At 35.1% G+C, this 26,374-nt stretch overlaps 1 protein-coding gene across 1 annotated transcript; it reads left to right on the plus strand.

The window, feature by feature from the left end:
* Positions 1-365: 365 nt before the first annotated feature.
* Positions 366-24,855, plus strand: LOC129244856 (pancreatic lipase-related protein 2). Its single transcript, XM_054882744.1, has 7 exons — positions 366-443; positions 16,056-16,155; positions 19,192-19,346; positions 19,894-20,148; positions 22,731-22,949; positions 23,021-23,174; positions 23,678-24,855. Exons 1-7 carry the CDS (start codon positions 395-397, stop codon positions 24,003-24,005), a joined length of 1,260 nt encoding a protein of 419 aa, XP_054738719.1. The 5' UTR covers positions 366-394; the 3' UTR covers positions 24,006-24,855.
* Positions 24,856-26,374: the final 1,519 nt, after the last annotated feature.

Below are 26,374 nucleotides of genomic sequence, written 5' to 3' on the forward strand. Positions count from 1 at the left end.
CTATGCTACACGCACTTTTCTTATTTATCATATTGCTCTTCTTCATACAATATTTAGACAAACAATAAAATATGAAAAATATAAATATTTATAAAAGCATTTAAAATTTTCAGCACACTTCCTCATAGTTTTTTGAACACAAAAAGTCTATGTGAACAATTCAAGTGTATCAGTGATATATGCGAATAATCTTTCAATGAAATAATAAATCACTTAAGGGATAGATTACAGAAGGGATAAAGACCGGTTCCAGTTCTGTAATTACTTACCAGTGTGAGATCATTTCGTATGTTAATTTTTGTCAATTCATTTCCATCAACTTGCTAAAACAGTCAAAAAAAAGCAAAAACCAAAAAATTCTTTGCGCTAAACTTGACCTTCACCAGCAACGAGAATGCTTCCTGCTACTTCAACATTATGTGGAATATTTTCACTACTAATAGGTGAGTACTTAGCACTTATAAATTAGAGATTCGTTAAAAAATTTTAGAATAAATTTTGTGCTTCGACTTTAAATGCGATAAAAATATGAAATGCGGAAGCCGAAAGCTGAATACGAGGAAATCATAGAGCGGTTTACTAATTATGAGTTTGAATGAGAGATGGGTCAATTATTGGCTGCTGTGCACAATTCATGCTTTGAATGAAATGAAGCGTAAATAAAGCAAGAAAAAATTCAAATGGCTGTACGTGACGAGAAAAAGATTTTTGGTTACTTTTTTTGAATGCTTCAAATATGTTAAATATTATGCAAAAAGTTCTAGAAGTTATTTTGTGAATGATAATCTGTGAACGACAATTGTGTACCAAAAAACTTTTATTCTAAGGTCGAAAATGCTAAAAAAGAACAGCAAAGATGCAAATATTATATATTATTAATATGTGTATACTATATTTGTGTGTTTATTTATCAGCTAAAATTTAGCTGTCTTCGTTTCTGGGCCATGAATCCATGGCTACCATAAGCACGGTATCGACTGTGGGTTATCACCCAGTATGTCTCTCTTGTCGGTAAGAGGATGATAATTCGTAGAACTTTCCCTGTTTTTGTCCGGTTTCGCTAAACAATAGAAAAAGGAGGGTCAGTTTTGAGTCAGTGCGGAGATAATGAATCAGCTAATTAGTCTCTGCCGTTCATCGGATTTTGCAAATTCGTTAAGACATCAGGGAAGTTAACCTTGTAATGTTAATGTTAAGAAAATGTTAAGTGCATTCTAGAGCACCTTACTGCAATTCGCGATAACATTCCCCCTCTGAGGCCTACGTCCTGTTATTCTAGTTGTTTTAGTAGCATAAACATTCCCCATACATACATATGGGGAATGCTGCTGAAGTGGCAGTCCTTGGCCGGATATAAATCCGGCACGTTCTGGAAACGTAGAACCGATTGCCGTGCGAACGTCCTCTTCACTCTCTCTTGTCAATACTACGAACCAGTTGTTGTCTAAGTGAGATCGTTGTGATCAATCAATGTAATCTATTTCACCATTTTAGATCTTAAGCACAATAAATATAGGTTGTCAAAAAAGTCTTGCGGTATTTCCGCAAGCTTGTCTTTGCAAGCGCGTAGTTCTAGTTGTATTCGTCGCATCGGTTCACGCTTTTCACGTGCTAACACGTGTTTGATTAATTGTTGTTTGCTTTTAGTCGTTCGTGAGTTATAGCGTCGCAAACATGGAGCAAAATAAAGAGAAAATACGGCATATTTTACAGTACTACTACGATAAAGGCAAAAATGCATCTCATGCTGCCAATAAAATTTGTGCAGTTTATAGACCCGATACAGTTTCCATTTCCACCGCACAACGATGGTTTCAACGTTTTCGTTCTGGTGCAGAGGTGGTCGAAGATGCGCCACGGTCCGGAAGGCCTGCCGTCAAAAATTGCGATAAAATCGCTGATTTGATCGAAAGAGACCGGCATAGTAGCAGCCGTAGCATCGGCCAAGAGCTGGGCATGAGTCATCAAACCATTATAAACCATTTGAAGAAGCTTGGATTCAAAAAGAAGCTCGATGTATGGGTGCCACACGACTTGACGCAAAACAATCTTTTTGCCCGTATGGATGCATGCGAATCGCTTCTGAATCGCAACAAAATCGACCCGTTTTTGAAGCGGATGGTGACTGGCGATGAAAAGTGGGTCATTTACGACAACGTGAAGCGCAAACGGTCGTGGTCGAAAAGCGGTGAAGCTGCCCAGACGGTGGCCAAGCCTGGATTGACGGCCAGGAAGGTTCTTCTGTGTGTTTGGTGGGATTGGCAGGGAATCATCCACTATGAGCTGCTCCCCTATGGCCAAACGCTCAATTCGGACCTGTACTGCCAACAACTGGACCGCTTGAATGCAGCACTCATGCAGAAGAGGCCATCTTTGATCAACAGAGGCCGAATTGTCTTCCATCAGGACAACGCCAGGCCACACACACCTTTGGTGACGCGCCAGAAGCTCCGGGAGCTCGGATGGAAGGTTCTTTTGCATCCACCGTATAGTTCGGATCTCACACCAAGTGATTACCACCTATTTCTGTCCATGGCGAACGAGCTTGGTAGTCGGAAGTTGTCCACAAGAGAGTCCTGTGAAAATTGGCTCTCCGAGTTTTTTGACAATAGGGAAGCGAGCTTCTATAAGAGGGGAATTATGAAGTTGGCATCTCGTTGGGAACTCGTCATCGAACAAAACGGCGCATATTTGACTTAAATCGCATTATTATAACCAATTTTATGAACAATTAAAAATTCAATAAAAACACCGCAAGACTTTTTTGACAACCTTTATATTTATACTCTACTCTAATTATGATCTCCCGTTCTACACAAATCAAGTCTAATCCAATTCTTCTCGTAAATTTCCTAAATTTTCAAAAATTGAAGGCGCTGCTGAGCCTAAAACTCTTCTGAGGATTTTTATGCCATTCGATTGGCTTGATGGCAAAAACTCAATTGAAGTGTGGCATAAATGTATTTGATTCTGACATTTTTTTATTTATTATAGAAACTTATTTGTAAAGAAGGTGAATCTAAGTATAGCAAAGTACTATGAAAAATAATAACATTACGCTTATTAGTCCAATTAGCACACATTCAGAAAATTTTAATGCCACTTGGTAGAAAACAAAGAACTATTCAATTTAAAAATATGACTAACAAAGTGTGAACAAAATGGCCATAAAATATCGCAAATCAGTCATAAAAATAACATAAATATATTTACACAAAAGGCGCGTATATAAAGAAATATGAAATATAAATAACACAAAAATTGTGGCTTGTTAAATAGCGCCAATTGAAGTTAATGAAAACTAAATAAAATAAAAATAATAATTTGACCACGTATAGAGAAGAACAGTCATATTCACTGTATTATATAATAATAACAAAATGAAGAATCCAGTCTTATACATTAAATCAAAACGAAATAGCAAGAAAAAATATAATATAATGGCATGATTGTTTAGCGAAAACTAGCTAATTGCACACGCAAGCAACGTTAATTTATGAACTAGCGAAGAAATATAATAAGTTATTAGTGGTATTCACGAAACTGTGCACACGCCTTGTTGATTATAAAACGATATTGCAGAAATTTAAGAGATTTATTAAAATAAAGCCAACACTTTTTTGTGTTATGATCACTACATAAATAATGACTTTTTTACATGTCGCATTTTTGTTGAGTGATGTGTTCTGTGACGCTGACACCAAACTGCTTCTAAGCACATATAACAGTGAGCGCTAACATGAAACTGCGAAACTGTTTGAATAACATCTGTAAAGTAACATTTTCTTGGTGCCTTATGTAAGGTTTCACTAGTAACACCGCATTTAGCAGTGAGCGTTAACATGGACCTGTGAGCTTGGGAGAGTAATCTATGTAAATAGGCATTTACGAAGGGTGCTTTTTTATTGTTACATGTACAAACAACAGAATTTAACAGCATGCATCAATATAGAATTTGTAATCAGCAATACAAATATTTAACAGAATATCGGCAAATATCTTATGACTTAAGTGAATTTGTAAGGTTTTTTAAAGAGAAGAATCTCAGTTATTGCAGTCATTTAATAGATTTCGCCATCATAACCAGTTTTTCATGATTTATTTCATTTGCATTTAATTTATGATAAAGTTGAGAAGAATATGAAAAAAGTCGCATAAGAAGTTTTCTGGCATAAAATAGCACCAAGGTTAGATTAGTTTGAAGTGGCTGCCTACATTTTTTAACTGCAATTGTCATTTATTTACTTATAAGGCTGCAATAAAAAAGGATTATGGTGGCAAAATTAGTTTCTATAGTTTTTATATGCAAAATGATATGAAGCACAAAAATCGATGTTTTATATGGGTCTGAAATCGTGTAATGCAATGTAATTACAAAAAGGTGGCCGCCGTAGTCGAATGGGTTGGTGCGTGACTACCATTCGCAATTCACAGAAAGAACGTAGGTTCGAATCTCGGTGAAACACCAAAATTAAGAAAAACATTTTTCTAATAGCGATCGCCCCTCGGCAGGTAATGGCGAACCTCCGAGTGTATTTCTGCCATGGAAAAGCTCCTCATAAAAATATCTGCCGTTCGGAGACGGCTTGAAACTGTAGGTCCCTCTAACATCAAGACGCACACCACAAATAGGAGGAAGAGCTCGGCCAAACACCCAAAAAGGGTGTTCGCGCCAATTATATATAGGGCCCGCCATCTATCGTTACAGATTTGAACTAGGTATTATTTGAAGAATGGTACCACTTAGCTGTCATCTGATTTGACAGAAAATTAGTTTTATTCTTCCGCTGAACGAAAATGGTTGTGCATACGCTCAAAGAACGCTGGGAAATATTGCGACATTACTTTGAAAATCATGGTAATGTTGTAGAATGTGTACGAAAATTACGTACGGCAATTGGAAGAAGAAAAGCACCGAATGAAGCGTATGTTTGCGAAAAAAGTAAGAGAAAACCGTGCGTACACCCGAAAATATTGCTGCTGTGGCCGAGAGTGTTCGTGAATCACCAGGAACATCACTTCACCGTCGTTCTCACCGCATACAATCGAAAATGTGTTGAAAAATTGGATCGATCGTATGGGATGGTGCATGGCTAGCCGAGGCAGCCATATGAATGAAGTTGTGTTCCATCACTAACCGGAAGGATTGTACTTCAAAATAAAAAAAAACAGTTTTGAAAAATATTGAGTATTGTAGTTTCTTTTTTATAGCATTTTTAATTCCGTAAAGTTATATGGCGGACCCTGTATATATACAATATAATGTAATTACAAATAAAAAAAAAAAATAGTTGATACAGAATTTTAACAAAAAATTGTAGAATTAATTAGCAATAGGTGAAATAATGAACCATAATAATAATAAATGCACGAACATGGTCAAAGAGAAACTATTTTGTTTGTGTTCATCCGGTAGAAATTTTGCTGGTCTTCTTGAACTCGAAAAATGCTTTTTAAAGTAATTGAATGTTGTCGCAAGCCTTAGATCAGGACATCTAACTCCTGCCTTCCTTGCCCTAGCGCCAAATAAAAACAATTCGTACATCAAGCGAGCTGCGCCCGTCGCGTCGTCATAGGAAAGTAGTAATTTTGACACCGAAGGTTAGAAATGGTCTGAACAAACAAAAAAGTGTGATGGTGAAGATTGGGAGGCATCACTCAGTGAACAATGAAATGTATTGGAATTTAAAAAGTACAAAAATTGTGTCCTAGATGAGTTGAAACCTTGCAAGAAGCGATTTTAGAAGCCAGAAATGTGTCTTCGGCGCCTCAAAAAAGAACTAAGTTCTGAACATAGGAAATCAAATGTGAAGCCCGGCTAACTCGATACAACGACTACGTTACCACGACAGTCGGTTCTACGTTGTCGGAATATCTGGATTAATATCCGGCAAAGGACTATCGCTCATTTATGGGTAGGGAATGTTTATGCCACTACAACAACAACAATAACTTAGAAGCCGAATATATATCGTCCAAAGGTGACGCTGTGTTGTTGGTGAGACTAGAACCGAGAGTTTTACTAAGAGCTGTTAAAATATGGAGTCAGAGAGCTGCTGGACCTTCAAAAATTAATAGTTTAAAGAGAGAATAATTGCCAAAATATTTATTTAGTGTATGAGAACCAAATTTTTCGTCATCACAATGTTCAATCTCACTGTTGCTACATTAGCTAAAAATTATGTGTACAACCGTCGGGGAAAAGTCTTAGCATAGTCACGCATAGTATTCACGTCGTCATCAGACTTGGTTGCTTTTTATGTTTACTTGTGTCGCTCAATGCAGAAAGATTTTTAATGAAAACGGTTAATTTCAACAGCAGGCATCAAAAATTTTAAAATCAGATGCTACTACTTTATTATTTTTATGGTTAAACTACTATTTTTATTTCTTTTTTTATTTTATTTTATTAATTTTTTTTATTTTATTTTATTTTTACTTTTATTTATTTTTATTAACTTTTTATTTTAGTTTTTAATTCTTGGTTGGTTGGTTGGTTGGTTTAAGGGTGATCCCGCATCGGAGTGCCACATAGATCACAAGTTGGGTCCGTTGTGTTGCCCTAGAGCTCATTATGTTATATGATTTCCCCACCTAACCGAGATTTTTATATTAGATTTTGGTCAAAGATATTAATTCGTTTCGAGAATTTGATGAGAGATTCGATTTTCAGGTTCGAGAGTACTGAAAGGTTGTCAATTGTTGGAGAGCCTAGAAGAGTGAGTCGACTTTTGGCTAGACCGGGACAACTGCACAGCAAATGTCTGCTCGATACTTCCTCATCTTCGTCCTCGCAGTATCTGCACAGGTCGTTTTGAGGAACCCCGAGCCGACGTGCGTGAGTGCCCAAAAGGCAGTGGCCGGTGATAAAAGATATTATATGCCTTAGTTCGTATTTCGAAAGACTTATAAGGGTTTTTGTCTGTTTCAGATTGTAGGATGGCCAGATTTGTGTGGTCGTAATGCAAGTAGTTTCCACTCGCCACCTCCGATCAGCAATGCTGTGAAATTCTCGATCAATGATCATTTTACATGTTGAGAGTGGAATGTGGATTGTGGGTAAGTTACTAACATTTGATTGCGCAGCTCCAGCTCTCGCGAGCTCATCAGCTTTGCAGTTACCTTCGAATCCACTGTGACCCGGTATCCAGATAACTTGGACAGAATTCTGAACACTTATCTCGTTAAGAGATAAGAGACAGGATCGAACCACATCTGAGTGGGTATAAGAGGAGCTGAGTGCTCGAACGGCCGCATGACTGTCGGTGAAAAAGCGGATATCCTCTAGTGATATTCTATTTTCTAAGAGAGCTTTCGCAGCATACCAGATAGCGCATACTTCCGCTTGGAATACGCTACAGTAGTCGGGTAATCTAAATGATAGATTGATGTGAGGAGAATTGGAAAAGATTCCAAATCCCACTTTGCCGTCTTGTTTTGAACCATCTGTATATATAATCAGAGGGCCATCGATTTCGGTTAGATTTGTCTTCCATTCTTCCCTTGTTGGGAGTGAACAGGAGAATAGCAAAGGTGGTGATGGAAGACTTACTTTTTACCTTAATTTCTAATTCTTATTTTTTAATTTTTTATTTTATTTCTTAATAGTTTTTTAATTGTAATTTAATTTTTTCCTTTAATTGTTTTTTATTTTAATTTTTCGTTTTGTAAATCATTTTTAATTGTAGTTTTTTAAATTTTTTGTTTAATTTTTTTGTTATGATTTTATTTTTATTATATATTTTAACATTTTATTCGAATTTTTCGTTTTTTAAATGTTTTTTAATTTTAATTTTTTACATTTTTTCTTTTATTTATTTGTATCTTTTTTATTTTATTTAAAATTTTCAGTTTGTTTCAGTTTTTAATTTGTAATTTTTAAATACTTTTTTAGTTGTAATTTTTTAAAATTGTTCTTTTATTTATTGTAATTTTTTTTATTTGGTTTTTATTTTCACTTTCAAACGAGCGCATCCAAATATGATGATTTACATATATATTTGTGCAATCAATATTATCATTAGTAGAGTGCTAATTAGTAATGCAAATTTTCTCCAGCGTTAACTACCTAACAGCAAACAATTTTGCAAAACAAAAAATCACGCACTAAAGAGAAAAAGTTAACCCAGCGATGCACAGTCAGAACCAGAAGAATTGCCGCCCTGATCGCTATCCATCAGAGCTGAGCCCAAGCAGCAGTTATTGACAAGGTCGTTAGGTGGAGTAGAATATCGAGTTGGTATAAAAAAATGTTTATGCTCGTATTGGGTTTTGTTTTTTTGCATCTAATATACCAAAGGTAGAAAATAAGCAAAGCTACAAAACCAATTACCGTAGAGGTGCCAGTGAAGTATTCTGCTGAAACTAGTAATTTTCTGCAAGCTATTGAAGTTTATCATCTTACAATTATTACTATTTTATTGTTAATTTGTTAGCTTCTTTAACTATTCAACTTCATCGCAATTTGAAAAAGCGGAAAAAAATTAATTCATAAACGCCGCATTGACTCAAATACCGCAGCTTATTGCCATTTGAACTTGCTCATAATTCAAGTTCATGGCTTCGACTAAGCCAAGCACGCGAAGTCATCAGCATTGTTGCCTTAGTTGGTGGCTTTGGTGCCGGCACTTCTGCGTTGTGGCCTTCAATCGCATGCATGTAAAATTAATAAATTTGCATTGAAGCGAAGCACCGCCAAAAGGAAAACATACAAAATTGTGGTAAACAAAGTAGAAAGAAAAAAGGTAGGCGCGAAAACGCAACGGAAATTGGATGAGGTACGCGGATAAAAAATGTTTTATTAAAAATTAAAAATAAAATTAATAAAAAAGAAATAATAATAATTAAATATTATAATTATAAAAATGAAAATATAAATTTTATTATTTTAATAATTTAATCGAGCTTTTGTTGTGTACGCATACTATATATGTATGGAAATCGTGCGTGCCACATAGCCTGACCTAATGAATGACCTAATCGTGTAAAGGCTTGTGCAATAGCAAATGGTGACCATTTTGAATGAAAATTTAAATTCTTTCTTTAATATTTATTTATTTATTTAAATAAAACTATTTCATTAAAAAAAGTATTATAACTTATAACGGACTTAACTTGTAACAGAACTTATGGCAGGATTAAGTATATTAGGGTGTGCACCTAAATTATAAAAATTTATGAAAATTCTAAGCTCTACTCCTAAATTTGTTTTCGTTTTTGTGAGAAATAATATTTTCTATTTATGTATACACATCTTTGAAATGATTATACCTAAATCACTTCAAGTTATTTAAAAAAAATTTACTCAAGTTAAACGTAAGTATATTTTTTTTTTTTAGACATTTTCGTTTAATGGTTGATACAGTTTGAGTGTTTCAAAATTTATTATTTTTATTAACCTTTTTAGTTATTTCGATCAACTGTGGTGATAATTTTTTTGGAAATATTTGTAAATTGTTATATAATAATAATTTATTATTTGTAAATATTATTAAGGATTTCATGTTGAAAAATTATGATGAAAATATGGTTTTGTAGATTTACCATATTTTATAAATAAGGTTTTTCATAAACTACTAACTAAAATACAATATGTAGTAATGAAAATACATTTTTTAGAGCCCATAGTGTTTCCAAAATTCAAAAATGAGTTAGGTTTTTGGACATAAACTACGAAAATGTTCTTATATTAGAGTCGTCGTGAACTCAAAAACATTTTTAAAAAGTCTATAAAAATAAGAAACAATATTCTTCATAAGAATCTGCTAAAGTAACGAGAAATCCCATAAAATATTCCTTATAAGAATCTGATAAAGTTACGAGAAATCCTATAAAAAAATTATTAAAAAATTGATTAATAAAAAACAATAAAAAAATTAATAAAAAAATAAAGAAAAAAATTCTCATGGAAAAAATTGAGAATTTGAACCTGATAGATTTGTTTTTGAATTGTCACCCTAATGTAAATGCATCCATTCGATGACTTCTCGGTAAGTGCTAAGATAATATTTTACTTCTTGACTTATCTATGTATATACGATTTCCCGATTCCCGCGCAAGGTTGCCACCTTTTTTAAATTATTTCAAAAGTTAACCAAATTCAATACGTGATCAAATGAGAGGTATTATTCGTAGCTTTATTTCAGAAAATCTTTCCATAGGGTTGCCACTTATTGTAAATACCAAATTTGTATTTATTAGTTACACAAAGAGGGTGTAAGCGCCAATTATTGTTTTGTTTTAGTTATTTGAAATGTTTAAAATACAATGCGTAGGTAACAAACTGTTATTTGAAAAGTTTTATCTGGATATGTAGGTTTTGTCAGTAGTAAGGTTGCCACATACTTTAAATTATGCATTTCAATTTATTTTAAATTACGTAAATTATTATATTGTAGAACTATCAAAAGGGGCAAAAGGGGGTTGTCAAGCTATCTTAAACAACTTTAGTGCTAAAATATTTTTGAACAGGGTTGCCACATAAGTTTTACATATAAAATTTATTTTTTATCAATTATTATATTTTTAAGCAAATTAAAATACATTACAAAATATTTAAAGTTTTGATTACATTTTTATGAAAATTTTTAGAAATTTTATAGATCTTGTGCAAAGTTGAAAACTCTGATTTATATCTATATATATAAAAATGAATTGTTGTTCGTTAGTCTCGCTAAAACTCGAGAACGGCTGAACGGATTTATCTTATCTTGGTCTTGAATTATTCGTGGAGGTCTAGGGAAGGTTTAAAAGGTGAGAAAAATTCGAATAATTGCCATAGGTCAAAACGTGGACCCGGGTAACCTTTGGTTGTGTATGTACAATATGGGTATCAAATGAAATCTGTTGATAAGTGCTTTAATACGGGGTAATTTTCATACCTATTGATGACTAGGGTCTGGAAATATATGCCAAAACGTGGACCCGCCGTGTCTTTGAACCGAATTGAACCAAACTTACACACATTGCTAAGTAGGTATTGAAGATGATTTCCGTATAGTTTGAATACCTATTGGTAGATAGGGTCTCGAGATATAGGTGAAAACGTGGACCCGGGTAACCTTCGGATGTGTATGCACAATATGGGTATCAAATGGAAGCTGTTGGTGAATGCTTTAGTTCAGAGTATTTTTCATGCCACTCCGTGACTAGGGTCTCGAGATAGAGACCAAAACGTGGAGCCTAGAATGTGTTTGTACAATATGGATATCAAATTGAAGCTGTTGGTGAATGCTTTAGTTCAGAGTATTTTTCATGCCACTCCGTGACTAGGGTCTCGAGATAGAGACCAAAACGTGGAGCCTAGAATGTGTTTGTACAATATGGATATCAAATTGAAGCTGTTGGTGAATGCTTTAGTTCAGAGTATTTCCATCCGCTCCGTGACTAGGGTCTCGAGATAGAGACCAAAACGTGGACCCTAGAATGTGTTTGTACAATATGGATATCAAATTGAAGCTGTTGGTGAATGCTTTAGTATAGAGTATTTTTCATGCCACTCCGTGACTGGGGTCTCGAGATATAGGTCAAAACGTGGACCCGGGTAACCTTTGGTTGTGTATGTACAATATGGGTATCAAATGAAAGCTGTTGACAAGTGCTTTAATACGGGGTAATTTTCATACCTATTGATGACTAGGGTCTCGAAATATATGCCAAAACGTGGACCCGCCGTGTCTTTGCACCGAATTAAACCAAACTTACGCACATTGTTAAGTAAGTATTGAAAATGGGTTTCGTAAAGTTTGGTTGTAATTCGGAGCACTGGCAACGGGTACAGCGTTCTTTTGAACCAGCCATAATGTCGCTTACTTTTTTAACGCTTGGGCGGAACTGAACTATCAAATTGACAGTGTGAGTTACAATGTGTTAATATTTCTTTCTGATTTGGATGTCATAAGGAAAAAACGTAAGTGCAACATGTAAAAATTGTTTGTGCATTTTTTTGGAGTGGATTTTGGAACAGCGAATAATTTCTTATGAAATTTGAGAATTTAATGTGAAATCCGAATGAAATTATGTGTTCGTGCTCCAATGCTTAATAAAACATATAAATTGAAACGAAAAATTCATGGATGATCAGGAAAAAAGACGATTGTTTCTTAGTTATTCATATGCGTTGATTTGAAATTTAAAAACAATCTTCTTTTTTCCTGATTTTCAATTTATGTTTTATATTTACTCAAAAACAAATAGAAAAACAAAAAATATTGTTTATGCCAAAGCGCTTGAATAAAGAATAAAGAAATAAATAATATGAAAACCATATATTTTCTGTTCTAAACCATATCTATTCTATTTTAGTGTGCCCAGCGAAGGGGGCCGGGTTTGCTAGTTATTATGTATATATTTTTATAAAATATCAATGAATATTAAAATATAAAGGGAACGTGGTTACAATTGGTCAGAATATATCGTTTCTATTATTTTGGCCGTGGTTGCAAGTATCAAATAAAATAATTGGCATGCTTTTGCTACTTTTCTGCACGCCCAAAGTGGAAAATTCTGTAATTTGGTTTATGTAAATCTGTCTTCAATAGGATTTTATTCCAAATCTTTCCTACACTGAGACTTGAAAAGGTTAATAAGTTCCTACCAGGCATTCCTGAAATATTCGATATGCAAGTAATACCAAATTCCCGAAATTAAGTGACTAGGGGCTTCCGGGTTTGACATCCTTAATACACATATGTACATACATGCATAATATATTTATATAATATAATTAGCGCTTAGATCCAATTTACTTTATAATAAAAAAATACTGATATCCCGAGATATTATAATCTCGAAACTTCGGGACTGATAGCACTAATATATGTTATTGGCACGTATATCCTTTATTTTATGCTGATTGTGCAGTGTACGCCTCGGTAGTGCCCAAAAAATACTGAAATCCCGAGGTGTCATAATTCCGAAGTTTCGGGATTGACATCCCTAATATACTGGTTACTGATGCGTAAATCCTTTATTACATCCTGTTTTTGTAGTGTACGGTTCGTTAGTTCCCGAAAAATGGAAAGGCCTGTAATGTTTCAAATTTTTCATTTCGCGTCCGAATGGCAGTTGATATTTCTGAGAAGCTTTTCCATGGCAGAAATGCGCTCCCAGGTTTACTAATACTTGTCTAATGCAAACGCCTTTCCTTAATTTGACTGATTTTTGTATTAGATGTACATTGAACTTTGAATGCGGACCAACCGAATTGTAGTCACGTCCGAACCCACTCGGATATGGAGGTCGCACTAACACTAGTCTATGTATGTATGTATTGCAATTAGAACTACTATTAGACTTGCTTAATAAATGCAATTATCAACATGACCTCTGATGACTGGGAGTAATTAAATTAAGGAGAATAACAACAAAAAAGTGAAGCTAATTAAATTATTGCTCTAAATTCCATTGTCAATAAAAACTGAAAATCTTAAAAAATATTCTGGACTAGCCAATTTAAATCTCGTACTTGGTATTTGTTTTATGGCTTCTAATTTGTCTGTTGGCAATTTGCCTTTTACACGGGCTGGTGCACACTCATTACTGTTCGTACGCCTAAGTGCGAGTGAGAATTAATGTCATTTAGGGAAGAAGAAGAAGACGTTAGAGTTACACATTGGACTGTGATAATTATGACAAATATTTATAATTTCATTTCCAAATGCAAAATCCAAGATTAGTTGGAATGGGGAATGAGAGTTATGAAAGAAATTTGGGAATTACGTTCAGAAGAGGGGAATTTAATTAAGCGTTCACCAGCGACTGTGATTTATTTAAAAAAATATGCTATATATATTTTCAGGTGTGTTGATCAAACGGAATGGTTAGACTATGAAAGGGGTCAAAGTACTTTCTATTAATCTTCATTAAAAGTTGTTTAAATTTCATATTTTATACTCAGGTATTTTTGGGATGCCCGTAAATATACTGAACTCGAACCACTGAGCCATTTATCCCCTTTGTGCAGCGGGGTCTGCTTGGTATGAATATTGACTGTGGGTTGCGAAGTTTCTTCCTGCTGGTTCGTCTGCCAATAGGGCCGAGCTGCAAGTGTTAATAGGTGTAACTTTTTTCGGTCAGAATAAGTTGCAAAGAGAGAGATTTTTCGGAATGAAAGAGGCTTTTAAGAGGGCAACTATTGGTTAGATCAAGACAAAATCGCTGAGCCTATAGCTCGAATGACCTGACCCGAACGATAACTTGCGACTATAACCGCGATCTGAGGGTTGTTGAAATTAACCCGAACTTCTGAGTCTGAGTTTCTTAATCATAACTCATTTGAGAGAGAAACTCTTGATTAGGAAGCAAAGATCGCTAAGATTATAGTCAGAATGATCGCGTGACTTACGAGCACAGTTGCGATGAGAGGCTTGTTAAAAGAAATCCGTACCTCTGAATGTTTTTCACTGTTCAGACATTAACCGCTCACAGCAATTTCACATGAGAGACATCATGGGGATTCTTATACTGTGCTTGTTGCGCTGAATTGGAAGATTAGCCACATGCTTTGTTTGAATCCCTGAAGTACTATGCTAAGAATCTATTGAAGCACTATGCTAAGAATCTCCAGATAGCTACCGCAAAAGAAGGTCGAAATTGTGTTGAGGTTCACCTTAGTTATGCCCATTGTACAGCATCCTGTTAGGACACAAACCACCATTAAGAGTTGATACTTTGTTCGTCTTAGAATCTCCATCGAACGTCTCTGATCCACACATGGCCATGGTACATATAAGTACAGAGACCGAAACTTAGTTGTGGTACAACGAGGAATAGGAGCTCCCACAGCTCACTGCCACTTGTTCTTTTTAAAAGGTTCTGTCCTGAGTTTTGGAAAGCTTGTCTGCGAAGTCAGCTAAAAACGCAGATTGACACTGAGAGCAGCAGATCACTTAGATCAAACGATGGATCCCGGTTCTTGTGGATCTCGCGTCTAGTTTTCTGCACTTCTCCCTATAATACCCTGTAAGATGCTCGATGATAGCGAATACATCAACACTTTTTAATGCGAACACAGCTGGATTTATTTGCAGATCCCATTTTGGCTACGTTTACCGTAATATCCAGCAGCAGTGTTTCACAATTTGTAAGGAGGTTTTACCTTTCAAGTTCATATGCCATGCAGTTGCTCTCCAGGTTACGGGCGAACGCACGTAGGGTTTTTGGGTGTTTAAAAAATTTCAAAGGCAGAAAAGCATACATTTTATGTTGAGCTGATTAAAGGAAAGCGAATAATAGTATTTATTAAAAAATATTCTCCTTTCATAACTAATCTTATTTGACCAGAACGAGCCAAGTGCTGTAACGGATAGGTGAGGTTAAGTAGGACTTGGTTGAACCTCCAGATCGCACATAAACCAGAAATTGATCCATAGTGATAGTATGGAAAGTTTATTTTATATTTTTTCTTTAGAACGCAGTTTGAATAATTTAAGTAGGCCGCTAATGTTTTGATCTGCTACACTTTCTAAAGTTCTAAATGACACAGAACATATTTTCAGAGTTCCAGTTTGTCACGGTCCAAGTAATTGTTTAAAAGAAATTACCAAAAATCTTAGAAACGGCGAAAGAATGGATCGACTGGCGACTGAAATGCAAATCAAAATGTTCAGGTTTTTATCAGAAGCAACCCGACATCCAACACAAATACATAAAAACATACATACGTAGATATGTCAATGATGCTGCAACTGTCTGCCAGCCGACCCTTATGTTTTTCCGCCTTGACGCCACCTACAGCTGAGACTAGACGTGGCCGCGCTGTTTGAAAAAAATAAAATAAAGAAAATATGGCAATTGCAGCAGGAAGTCAGTCGCAATTTTTATATATTCATGTAATCCATGCACCTACATAATCATAAACAAGTATTTATGCGCGCTGTTTGGTGCACAATTTTTCCGCTACTCTCTACAGCTCACCTACTTCGTCTTTATGCTTTACTTCGATTTCGTTCAACTGTATTTTTTTTTCATGCTTTATGTGTTTTCCATTTCTTTTACATTCACTTTACTTGTACTTGTGCTTGTGTGATAGTTCTCGTTTTACTTTTATTTCACAGCTGGTTCACCAATATTCTATAGTCCTGCGCCACGTGGTGTCTGCTCCAATTGCTGTGCGATACGTGAACGAGAAGATATTAAATTTCTGCTCTACACGAAGTAAGTACACCCATTAAGTAACCAGGACAATGAGGATGGAAAAAATACGCAATTCTCATAGCTTTACACATTTCTTAGTAGAAATTCCACTTATATATATGGTAATCTCATATAGAGCCGGTATTGGGTATTCCTATATGTATCTACTATATTGGTAAATTAGGCTTGATTAAAAAAAATAAAGAAACCCATTTCCAAATTATTTAGTAATTCTTTCCAGCACTGATTAACTCAGAAATATTTATTTTTTTCAAACCAAACAAAAAACAATCCAAAGTGGAAACAAAAAATTTTTTTCTAATAAAAAAATCCCAGCTGGTAGCAAATGAAAATGTAAAAATCTTCAATATAATTATGTACTTCAATGGGTAATATTTCGATCGTAATTTTTACACGAAGTATCAATAGGAGCTGAATGACTAATCTTCTTCTTCTTCTTAATTAGAGCGATAACCGCTTACGTGATTTTGGCCAACTAATGAATGACTCATCAGTGCTTTAAAATTACTCCTAATTTTTTATTTATTTTGTGTTACGCCACCATGCCTGATCTCTTTTCTTATTTCTTTATAAGGCCACATTTTTTGCGTTATTAGCCGTTTAGTTTATTTTATCTCTGATTGCAGGACCGGAAAATATGGAAGAAAATGCTGGTAATTTGATAATTCATGCCCGAAATAATCGTCTTATTCACTGAAAGGCCTTAACTAGGGAGCTTAGACTAGAAGCTTAGCCATCTTATTATCTACATCAGGGGATATGAGAATAAAGCGAAGAAAAGACGAAATATATGACACGATCTTTTAATGATAGTCACATCCGAATCGGCAGCTATATTTTAGAGCTCATGCAAGAGTTTAAGTACTTAGGCGTAGTACTCCGCATAAATAAGGATCCGTCCTTATCAATAAAAGATCGTATTTAGGCAGCTAACAGAGCATACTTTGGCCATATCAAACTTATGAGGTCTTCTTTGATATCAAACGAACAAAAGCGCCAGATGTAGTTACAAAAATATAATATGACCGGTTCTCAGCTACGACTGCGAAACATGGGTCCTTAAAGTTATGACGTGAATTTATTGATGCGATTTTAAAGAAAAATTCTCAGAATAATATTCGGCCCTATACGATGAGAAGACAGCACATATCATATACGGTATAACCACGAGTTCAGTGTTTTAATCGCGGGCCGAAATGGAACACGGTTTATAAAATTGCAAAGATTACGGTGGTATGGATATATTCTAAGAACGAGCAGCGAAAGAGCGACCAAAAAAGTTTTTGAAGCATATAAGAAAGAGAAGCCAGCCAAGGCGACGATGGTTGCACAAAGTAGAAGACGACATACGTAAGATGAGAATCTCACAACATGGAACGAAAGCGGCTATCGAGGAGAATGGAGACTTATTGTAGAGGAGGCAATGGTCAACTCCGGACTTTTGTGGCAATATGAGTGGAAAATTAGAGAGAGAGAGAGAGACATCTTCTTTTGAGTTCTGTCAACTACAAAATAAAAAAAATTGTGCCAAGGAGAAAATACACTGTCCTTCACTTCACAAGACTACAGACAGTAAGCAGAAAATCTTCGCAAAATCACCTGCAGAGATGGTTAGGATAGGTTAGGTTAGACACTTGCCTCTGAAGACGAAAAGATCACTAGGATAGCAACTTGGAATACATCCATAGGGATTTTATTATACAAAAAAGGGTAAGGGAATGACGAAGAGTCAGTAGTCATATTTGTGTATTACTAGCTAATGAAAAACTGCCGCATGTGGCTAATAAGTAAATGAGATATTATCCTAGACGAGGCTAAAAGTTGAGAATAAGAAGTAAGAAGCCTAAAACTTAGTCTCGCAAAGGCAAGGCAGCTGAAAAGTAGGTACTGAAACGTTTCCATCTCATCAATCTCCAGATAGTTACCGCAAAAGGAAGTCGAAATTGTGTTGAGGTTCACCCCAATTATACCCATTGTACAGCATCCTGTTAGGACATAAACCATGATTGAGAGTTATTACTTTGTTCGCCTTACAATCTTTCTCGAACGTCTCCGATTCGTACATAGCTAGAAGCTCCTAACATCAGAAACTCTTCTCGCCTAACACCTGCTGAGCCGGATTCTGTCACCCACCAAGGTCCACCTTTCAAAGAACAGACCAAAAGTTGCCAAGGGAACCTTTATTCTGTTCTTGCACGTGGAAGACAAATCAAGAATTAGGTTTAACGAGCCATAAAACATATGCACGATGTATTAACGGATCCACCCTCTTGGAGCCTATTAAGACGAGCTAAGTTTAGCTTTTACTGGAGTCGCATTAGCAAGCATTGTCGATGTTATCTTTGGCAGTTTAACTAACGTTGCAAACATAAAAGAGCAGAAACAAGATTACGTACCTGCAACAGAGTCTCTTATGTGTTAAGCATTACTCTCTTTTGGTAATGAGCGATTTTGATACTGAGGGAATTCTGTTAAAAACAAGAGTTAGGAGATTAAAAGATCGGCTAGTAAAGATAATCAAGGTCATAGCTCTGCCCAGAGAAGTCGTTTGGTGCTTATACCTGTGCCCTTTAAGACTGGAGCGAACTTTTATATAATAGCCTTTTCAGTTTCGAGCTACCGTAATAGATTTTATGGAAGGGTCGGCACATATTAAATGGTAGCCAGAAGTTCAATTTAGTTTGTTCTATGAAATTAATTGTGCGAGTAAATTATTGAAGCTCGCTCAGTTTGAAATACTTTAACGCAAATATTTCACTGTCCAAACTTGAAAAACGAATAATGCGAGCCCAAAACCTACGTTGGGATATCATAATTTCGATTGGGGAAGAAAGAGGTTATTCATATAATGCGCAAATGTTGAATGGCTTCGACTCGAACACTACTGAATACCAAAACTCGCCATCTTTGACCTGGAAATTAATTAAAATTAAAAATCGTTGGAAATTCGTGCCAAAAAGCTCTTCCGCCCTTATAAAAAACATGTTTTTTTTTACTTAACATTTCCTAACTATCTTTTTAATTTTTCTCTTGCAGCAAAAATCCGCAAAAATCAGAAAATCTCTACTTGGCCGATGAACGTCGTTTGGCTAAAAGTAATTTCGATTTGCAACAACCGTTAGCTTTCTATTTGCATGGCTTCTCAGAATCGGCCATCGGTGACAATCAGAGCAGCCAACAACTGAAGGATGGTGAGTGAATCAATGGATGAGTGAGTGAGAAGTCATTAAACGAGGGCAGTGAGGAGTGGAAGAGTTTAAGCGCAAAACGTAAACACCACGTCGTTCGTCCGTCCATGGCGTCCATTCGTGTTAAGTGATTGGCCAAGCTGTAGGCGCTCTTGTATACGTTCATATTTCAGCAATCGACGATTACTTCCGTCCTCGTTGTCAAATTAAAATCGCATTCAAATTGAATTGCAATCAATGAATGAAAATCAAAATCCGAAATGTGAAGTGAAATGAAATGAAATGGAAACATAAATTGCTTTTTGGCGCTATGACTGAGTTTTGCAGGACCAGCACTTGACGAAGGCGTTGACTGAGGAAGGCCTAGTCACTATTTACATACACTTTTCATGTACTCATACTTCATATACATCTGTCACCCCATTTAAATGGCCATTTTAATGGGGTTTCAGTGCTTTTGCTATCTGCCAATCTGTTTTTAATACTTTCCACCTCATTTCCTTGCCCCAGTCACTTGTAATTCGATTTTTTGTTCTCATTTACTTTGCAGCCTTTTTGAAATCGGGCAATTACAATGTCATCCTCGTCGATTGGAGTCCCTTGACAGCGTTGCCTTGGTATACAAATGCTGTCGAAAATTTGCCGGTGGCGGCGCGTTTCATCGCGCGTTTTTTGCGTTTTCTTGTCGCGAGTGGCTATCAAACGCGACTCATTCATGTGATTGGTTTCAGTTTGGGCGCCGAGGTGGCGGGTTTTGTGGGCAAACAATTGTTGGAGTGGGGTGTGGTCTTGCCAAGGATAACCGGTGAGTGAAAAGGGGGAAGAGGAAATTTTGCTGGGTATTTTTTTTTAAATACTTTTTAATAAAAAGGGAAGGATTTTAAATAGAATAGAAAGAAATATAATCATTGGAACATTTTGTTGTATTTAAAAAAGTTAAAATTTACTTTTCATTTTTATTTTAAAATATTATTTTGGCAATAACCTCGTTAATCATTTTTGAATTTATGTTGGCAATAGTGGATTGTTGATGAAGCTATGGTCCACAGACTGTGAAGCTAAGAGCGAAAATAATTAAAAAAAATTTACTTTCTATTAAAAAGAGGTGAAAATATTATGCGTGAGACTGAAAAATTAAGAATATTTTAGAAAGAAAAAAATTGAAATATTAAAGAGAGTTATTCCTATATTTTGGAAATAAACAAAACCAAAAATCGAAATTTGTTTTGAATTTAAAAATGTTCAATTTACTTTTACTGTTTATTTTAAACTACAGTTTTATTTAAATTATAGTCTTACTGAACAATTTTGAATTTCTGACGGTAATATTAAAAAATTTTTTTGCTTTTTATTAAAATATATTGTATATATATATATAATTGGCGCGTATACCCTTTTTGGGTGTTTAGCCGAGCTCCTCCTCTTATTTGTGGTGTGCGTCTTGATGTTGTTCCACAAATGGAGGGACCTACAGTTTCAAGCCGATTCGGAACGGCAGATATTTTTATGAGAAGCTTTTTCATGGCAGAAATACACTTGGAGGTTTGCCATTGCCTGCCGAGGGGCGACCGCTATTAGAAAAATATTTTTTTTTAATTTTGGTGTTTCACCGAGATTCGAACCGACGTTCCCCCTGTGAATTCCGAATGGTAATCACGCACCAACCCATTCGGCTACGGCGGCCGAAAATAGGTGAAAATTATTTTATAAGTCTGAAAAATTTAGAATCTTTTAGAAAGAAAAATAATTTAAATATTAGAACTTTTTATAGTAAAAAATTAAAAAAAAATTTCAACTTCATTTTTTATGAAGAAAAGGTTAAAATATTATTCGTCTAATAATTTCAGTAAGTTATTTTGAGTTTCTGAAAGGGTAAAATATTTAAATTTACACTTCAACTTCAAGTTCCCTTTGAGCATCAGCCCCCTTGAAACGCCACAATGTTTGTATTTTTATTCATAATTTCCTTGAGCATTTAAGAAAGAAATTCATTTATGCTTAGATTCACATCGAAATTGCGTAAATACTGAATGCAAAAGCATTCCCAGAATTTTACAAATTTTACAAAATTTGCATATAACAAATATTAGCAGTGAACTTGCCAAACGAAGATTTACAACAATTTGTAAATATTGAAATTTACTTATCATATTTGTAAATGTAAATGCTTGTTTAGTTCACAGAATGAATTAGCATAACATTAAGGTGGCAAATGCATTTTCAAGCAGAGTAAATAAAATGTAGGAGAACTAGCAAAAAATGAAAAAAGAAAACACACATCTATACATGCTCAAAAGTTATAGTTGAAGTTTTTGGAAAATTTTCTGTTGCTGAGTATTTTTTTTACCTTAATAATTTGTTCAAAGTCGAAGTGGTCGAGGTGTGAATTTTGCACGACAAATTCTGATGAGTTAGGGAAGGTAAATAAAAATTAATCATAAAAAACATATATGGTAAGGTAAATGATTTTTTTTTTTCATTTCATATAAACTTTGGTTTTACATGAAATTAGAAAAAAACATGAACATGAAAAAGAAAAAAAAGACAATTTTATAAGAGCTTTAATTTTCCAAAATTAAAAAATAAAATAAAAGAAAAACATTTCAAAAAAATAAAAAAACATTTAAAAGAATTAATTAATAAAAAGCAATAATTTTAACAATATTTTAAATTTTCATTGCTTTTCAATTATTATTTTTAAATAAGTTTTTTAATTTCAATATTTTTTCATATTTTTTAGAATTTTTTGTAAATTTAACCTTTTTAATTATTAGTTTTAAATAATATTTTTAATTTCTAATTATTTTTTTAAGTTTTTATTGTGTTATAAATTAATAATAAAAATTAAAAAATTAATATTTTAAATTTTGTAATTTTTTCAAATATTTTAAAATTTTTTTAGAATTTTTGTTGTATTACAAATTTAATTTTTTTTCAAGTAAAAACATAATTATTTGGCTAATAAAAATCTAATAATTTTTCTAAAACCTTTTCCTGAAATATTTCACTCGTTTGGCACTACGAGTAAAATGTGAAAAAATGTAAAAAAGACAAAAGTTTCCTCAAAAATAATATTCCATATATTCTCTCGACAATACTAAGACCAGTTCTGGTCTATGTGAGATCAGTCTAGTCAACCTAAACTAAATTGCAACCTCTAAATTTTGAAATTAAAAAATATAATTTAATAATTTTGTCGAAAATAATACCAATTCTTTTTCTACTATAAAGAACGACGACCAAAAAAATTTATTAAAAAATAGTTTAATTGTATTTATTTTCTTATACTACTTTGATATAAGAGAGTGAAGTAAATTCAAAATAAAAAATTTTATATTTAACATAAATTTATTTAATATTTTTATGTTTCCACGCAACCATTTTCAGGTCTCGATCCACCTTTACCGCTTTTCGAGGTAGACAGCGGCAATCGCCACTTGACCCACACCGACGCACGCTTTGTCGATATTATACACACTGACGGCGGTATACTCGGCAATCCGGAAGAAATGGGTCATGCAGATTTCTATCCCAATGGCGGTCGACCCTTACAACCGGGTTGTGCTAGGCAAGAGATTGCCAACAATCGTTGGTTGGGCATACTGAGTAAGTGGGAGGGAGACATTTTTCTCGGCTCTTTTGATAATTTGCTGATATTTGATGTTTGGTTTTTCAAGTTGGTTGCAGTCACCAACGCGCTTGGGAATACTTTGTAGAGTCTATAAATAGACCATATGCTTTCCCGGTGGACAGCTGTGAGTCAACGGAGCAATTTGGTAGATGCAAGGACGGCAATGGACGAGCGTTTATGGGCATAGCGGCGGATCAAAGGTTAGTGAGACGTTTGTTTGAGAGATTCTAAGGCGTAAATTTAAAGTACTGAATTCTGAAACATGATAATATGTTTTTAGTTATAGATCATAAAAGGCAATACACAAATAGTTAATAATAAATAAATACTAAATTCTTACGGCGGTACTACTAAATCCTTAATAACAATTCACAAATCAAAAAATTACAAATCATAACTCGAGAATCGTTACTTTTGACTCATACTGAAAATGTCTTCTGATTTTCTATCTTTTCACTCTTCATTCCTCCCTTCCCATCACCACTCTCATTCAAGTGCTGTCAACGCACCTAAGATACTGTCAATTACCTGCCAAATCACAGCCTTAGTTCGCACTATGAATTCCCATGTCAAATGCATTCTTTTACCTAACTTTAATGCTTTTCTCATCTTCTTCTTGATTTTCAAAACGGCCTGCACATTTTTCCTATTTAATTCACAACTAATATATTAAGTTTTGACACTCTTTTCGTCCTTCCTTCAGATTGCGTGGTAAATTCTTTTTGGAAACAAATGATAAGCCACCTTACGGCCGCGATGCCGAAGCGAAAGAACCGACATCCCCAAGCGAAATAGCAACAACATCAGAGGCTGTTGCTGCCTTGCCCATGCTGCCAGTTGTCGAGAAAATTAATGGCACTCGAGGCCATGACAGCAATACCTTGAGGAGAACAAGACATACAAAAGCGGCGACAAGAATATCAACAGTGGCGAAGGCGCCAACAACAACAGCAGCAAGAGCAGCGAAAACAATAAAAAGAGAAACAACAGCAACAAGAAAAGCGAGAACAACGCGAACAAAAGCAATCTAATGCAACAACAAGTACAACTCCTTCGAAAAAAATAAAGATAGTTAAAGGCAGATGCATTAGCGAGCAGCTTCTGGCCAGTGGGGTGTAGCGGGTGTGTGTAGGGTTTGGGGAGTGGTTGGCCACAAGGCTATTGTAGGCGCAGCTGTTTTGCAGCAACAACGCAATAATGCCCAGAGTGAATTTGAGGAGATTTGAACAGATTTGCTTTCAATGCGCGCATAAAGCTGCGGTAGCAGCCAACAGCTGAGGCAATAGCAATGGCAGAGGTGGCAAATACAGAAACGGGAGCAGAGGCATGTAATCATTTTGTACTTGCAGTCAAAAGGATTCGAAGGACTTAGCAAACAGTAAGATGATGCTGATGAAGATGCAGCAATGGGTAAATTAGGGTGGGGGTTGTGTTGCTGAAAATATAAATTGCTACGATTTTCAGCAGCGCAAATATTTAAGTTAACACTTTTCAAATGTTGATGCCAAAAAGTAAGAAAACTACTTAGTAACTAGGATTTGATGAATGATGATGACAGTCTGACAAGAGTGAAGAATAGGCTGGAAAGCCTTAAAACGCAAATAGTGGTGCTGTAAAAATTCATATTGGAATATTGTAAATTTAATTTGATGTAATGTAATGCTGAAGGATATGGTAGGTAACAGTAAGAACTCTAGTTTTAAAAATTAAAAAATATTTAGGTAAAATAGTAAAATCGTGAAGAGAATTGTCTAAAAATACGAAGTATTTAAGAAAAAAATTCAGAAAAGGCATAAATGTAAATAAAATGGTTCATTAATTAGTCATATAAGCCTTTAGTAGCAAGTAAATAAGTTCCAGGAAATGATATATTTATTTATAATACATAGGTTAAGTGCGAAATATGATTGTATTTATATATACAATTTATATAAGCCTTCATAAGGAAAACTTAAATTAAATAAATAATATTTTTTATGAATTTGGAATTTTTTCCTCCATATCGTCAAAGTGAATTTTTCAAATTATTGCGAAAAAAATTATCAAAAAAATAAGGCGCAGTATTTATAATGAGAATTTTATTTTGATCAAAAAGTGCTCCTATTCAGTACTAGCAGTACTCGTCTTGCGCTATTCTGCGCTTAAGAGAGCTTTGACTATTTTTTTCTTTTACTCTTGATTATTTATGTAGAAAATAGAAAATAGAGCTCATTGACTAACAAAAACCATAAAAATCTAGAATAGAAATTTTTCGAAAAAAATCAGAAAAATTTCAAAATTTTTCTTCCCAATTGTACGGTTTTTAATTAGAATTTCTAGAAAGATTCTAGGTACACAGTACCCCCATTATAGCCCATTAAATTGTAGCTTAACAAAATGCAAGTTGGAATTTGACCATGTGATTTTTGACGAAACTTTCTTCTCTGCATATGTGAAGATTTTCTTCCATATAACAAATGCACAACATTTTTTTGAATGGAGGAAATACGAAACACCCTCAGGGGGGGAGAAATATATAAAACCAATAGAATTTTCCAACAAGTTGAAACTTACACTTTGTTTCTACGACTTCCCGGACAGGTGGACTATACAGTCCCGCCTATTCTTGCCATTACAGCGTTCACGACCCACCTACCATCGAGGGAAGAGTGGGAACGGGAGGTAAAACAGGGCGAGTCCATTCACGTGTACTCAGAGGGCTTAAATCTCGAGGGTAGGGTGGGTGAAGGTGTATATTCGGAACAACTGGGGATCTCCTTCAGTTTTCGGCTTCCCGAGTACTGTAGTGCCTTTCAGGCTGAACTGATGAAAATAATGAAAACCGCGACACTGGTACAATGTGATTTGACACCTGAAGATGAGATCTACATTTTCGCTGATAGCCGATGGCGACAAAATCCCTCGCAAAGCAGTCGGCGTTGGTCGACAAGGTAGCTATGAAATGCCACACATCTCTTAACGAGACGGCTGAGTCATTTCACTAATGGTAACATGGGTTCCTGGCTATTGTGACATTGATGGTGACTGCAGAGCGGATGAACTAGAGTAAAGCGGCACCAAATTGACGGATGAGGACATAAGCTATCATATAGGCATACGCTTGCAAACCTGTAAACTGCTTACCTTTGAGGAAATTGTAAGAGCAGCGAATGAAAGATGGCGTAATGAAGCCACCTGCAAAATCGCCCGACAACTGTGGCCGACTCTCAATTCAAACGTACGGAACTTCTGCTAAGGCGAGATAAACACAGCTTAGCACACTGATTTCAGTTATAACGGGGCATTGCCTAATCGGCAGATACGCCCGGAGGATGGGTGTGCAAACACATAACTTCTGCAGAAGTTTTCTAGATGAGGAAGAGGAAGAAGAGTCGATCCCGCTCCTTTTGTGTCACTGCTG

Source organism: Anastrepha obliqua, chromosome 4, assembly GCF_027943255.1.
Source record: "Anastrepha obliqua isolate idAnaObli1 chromosome 4, idAnaObli1_1.0, whole genome shotgun sequence".
Classification (NCBI taxonomy): Eukaryota; Metazoa; Arthropoda; class Insecta; order Diptera; family Tephritidae; genus Anastrepha; species Anastrepha obliqua.

Bases quoted from the DNA above. Each gene is read 5' to 3' on its own strand.
- LOC129244856 (XM_054882744.1), top strand. From the start codon at position 395: ATGCTTCCTGCTACTTCAACATTATGTGGAATATTTTCACTACTAATA. The intron at 19,347-19,893 runs GTGAGTGAATCA...TTTACTTTGCAG, and splicing joins CAGCCAACAACTGAAGGATG to CCTTTTTGAAATCGGGCAAT. The intron at 22,950-23,020 runs GTAAGTGGGAGG...TGGTTTTTCAAG, and splicing joins TCGTTGGTTGGGCATACTGA to TTGGTTGCAGTCACCAACGC.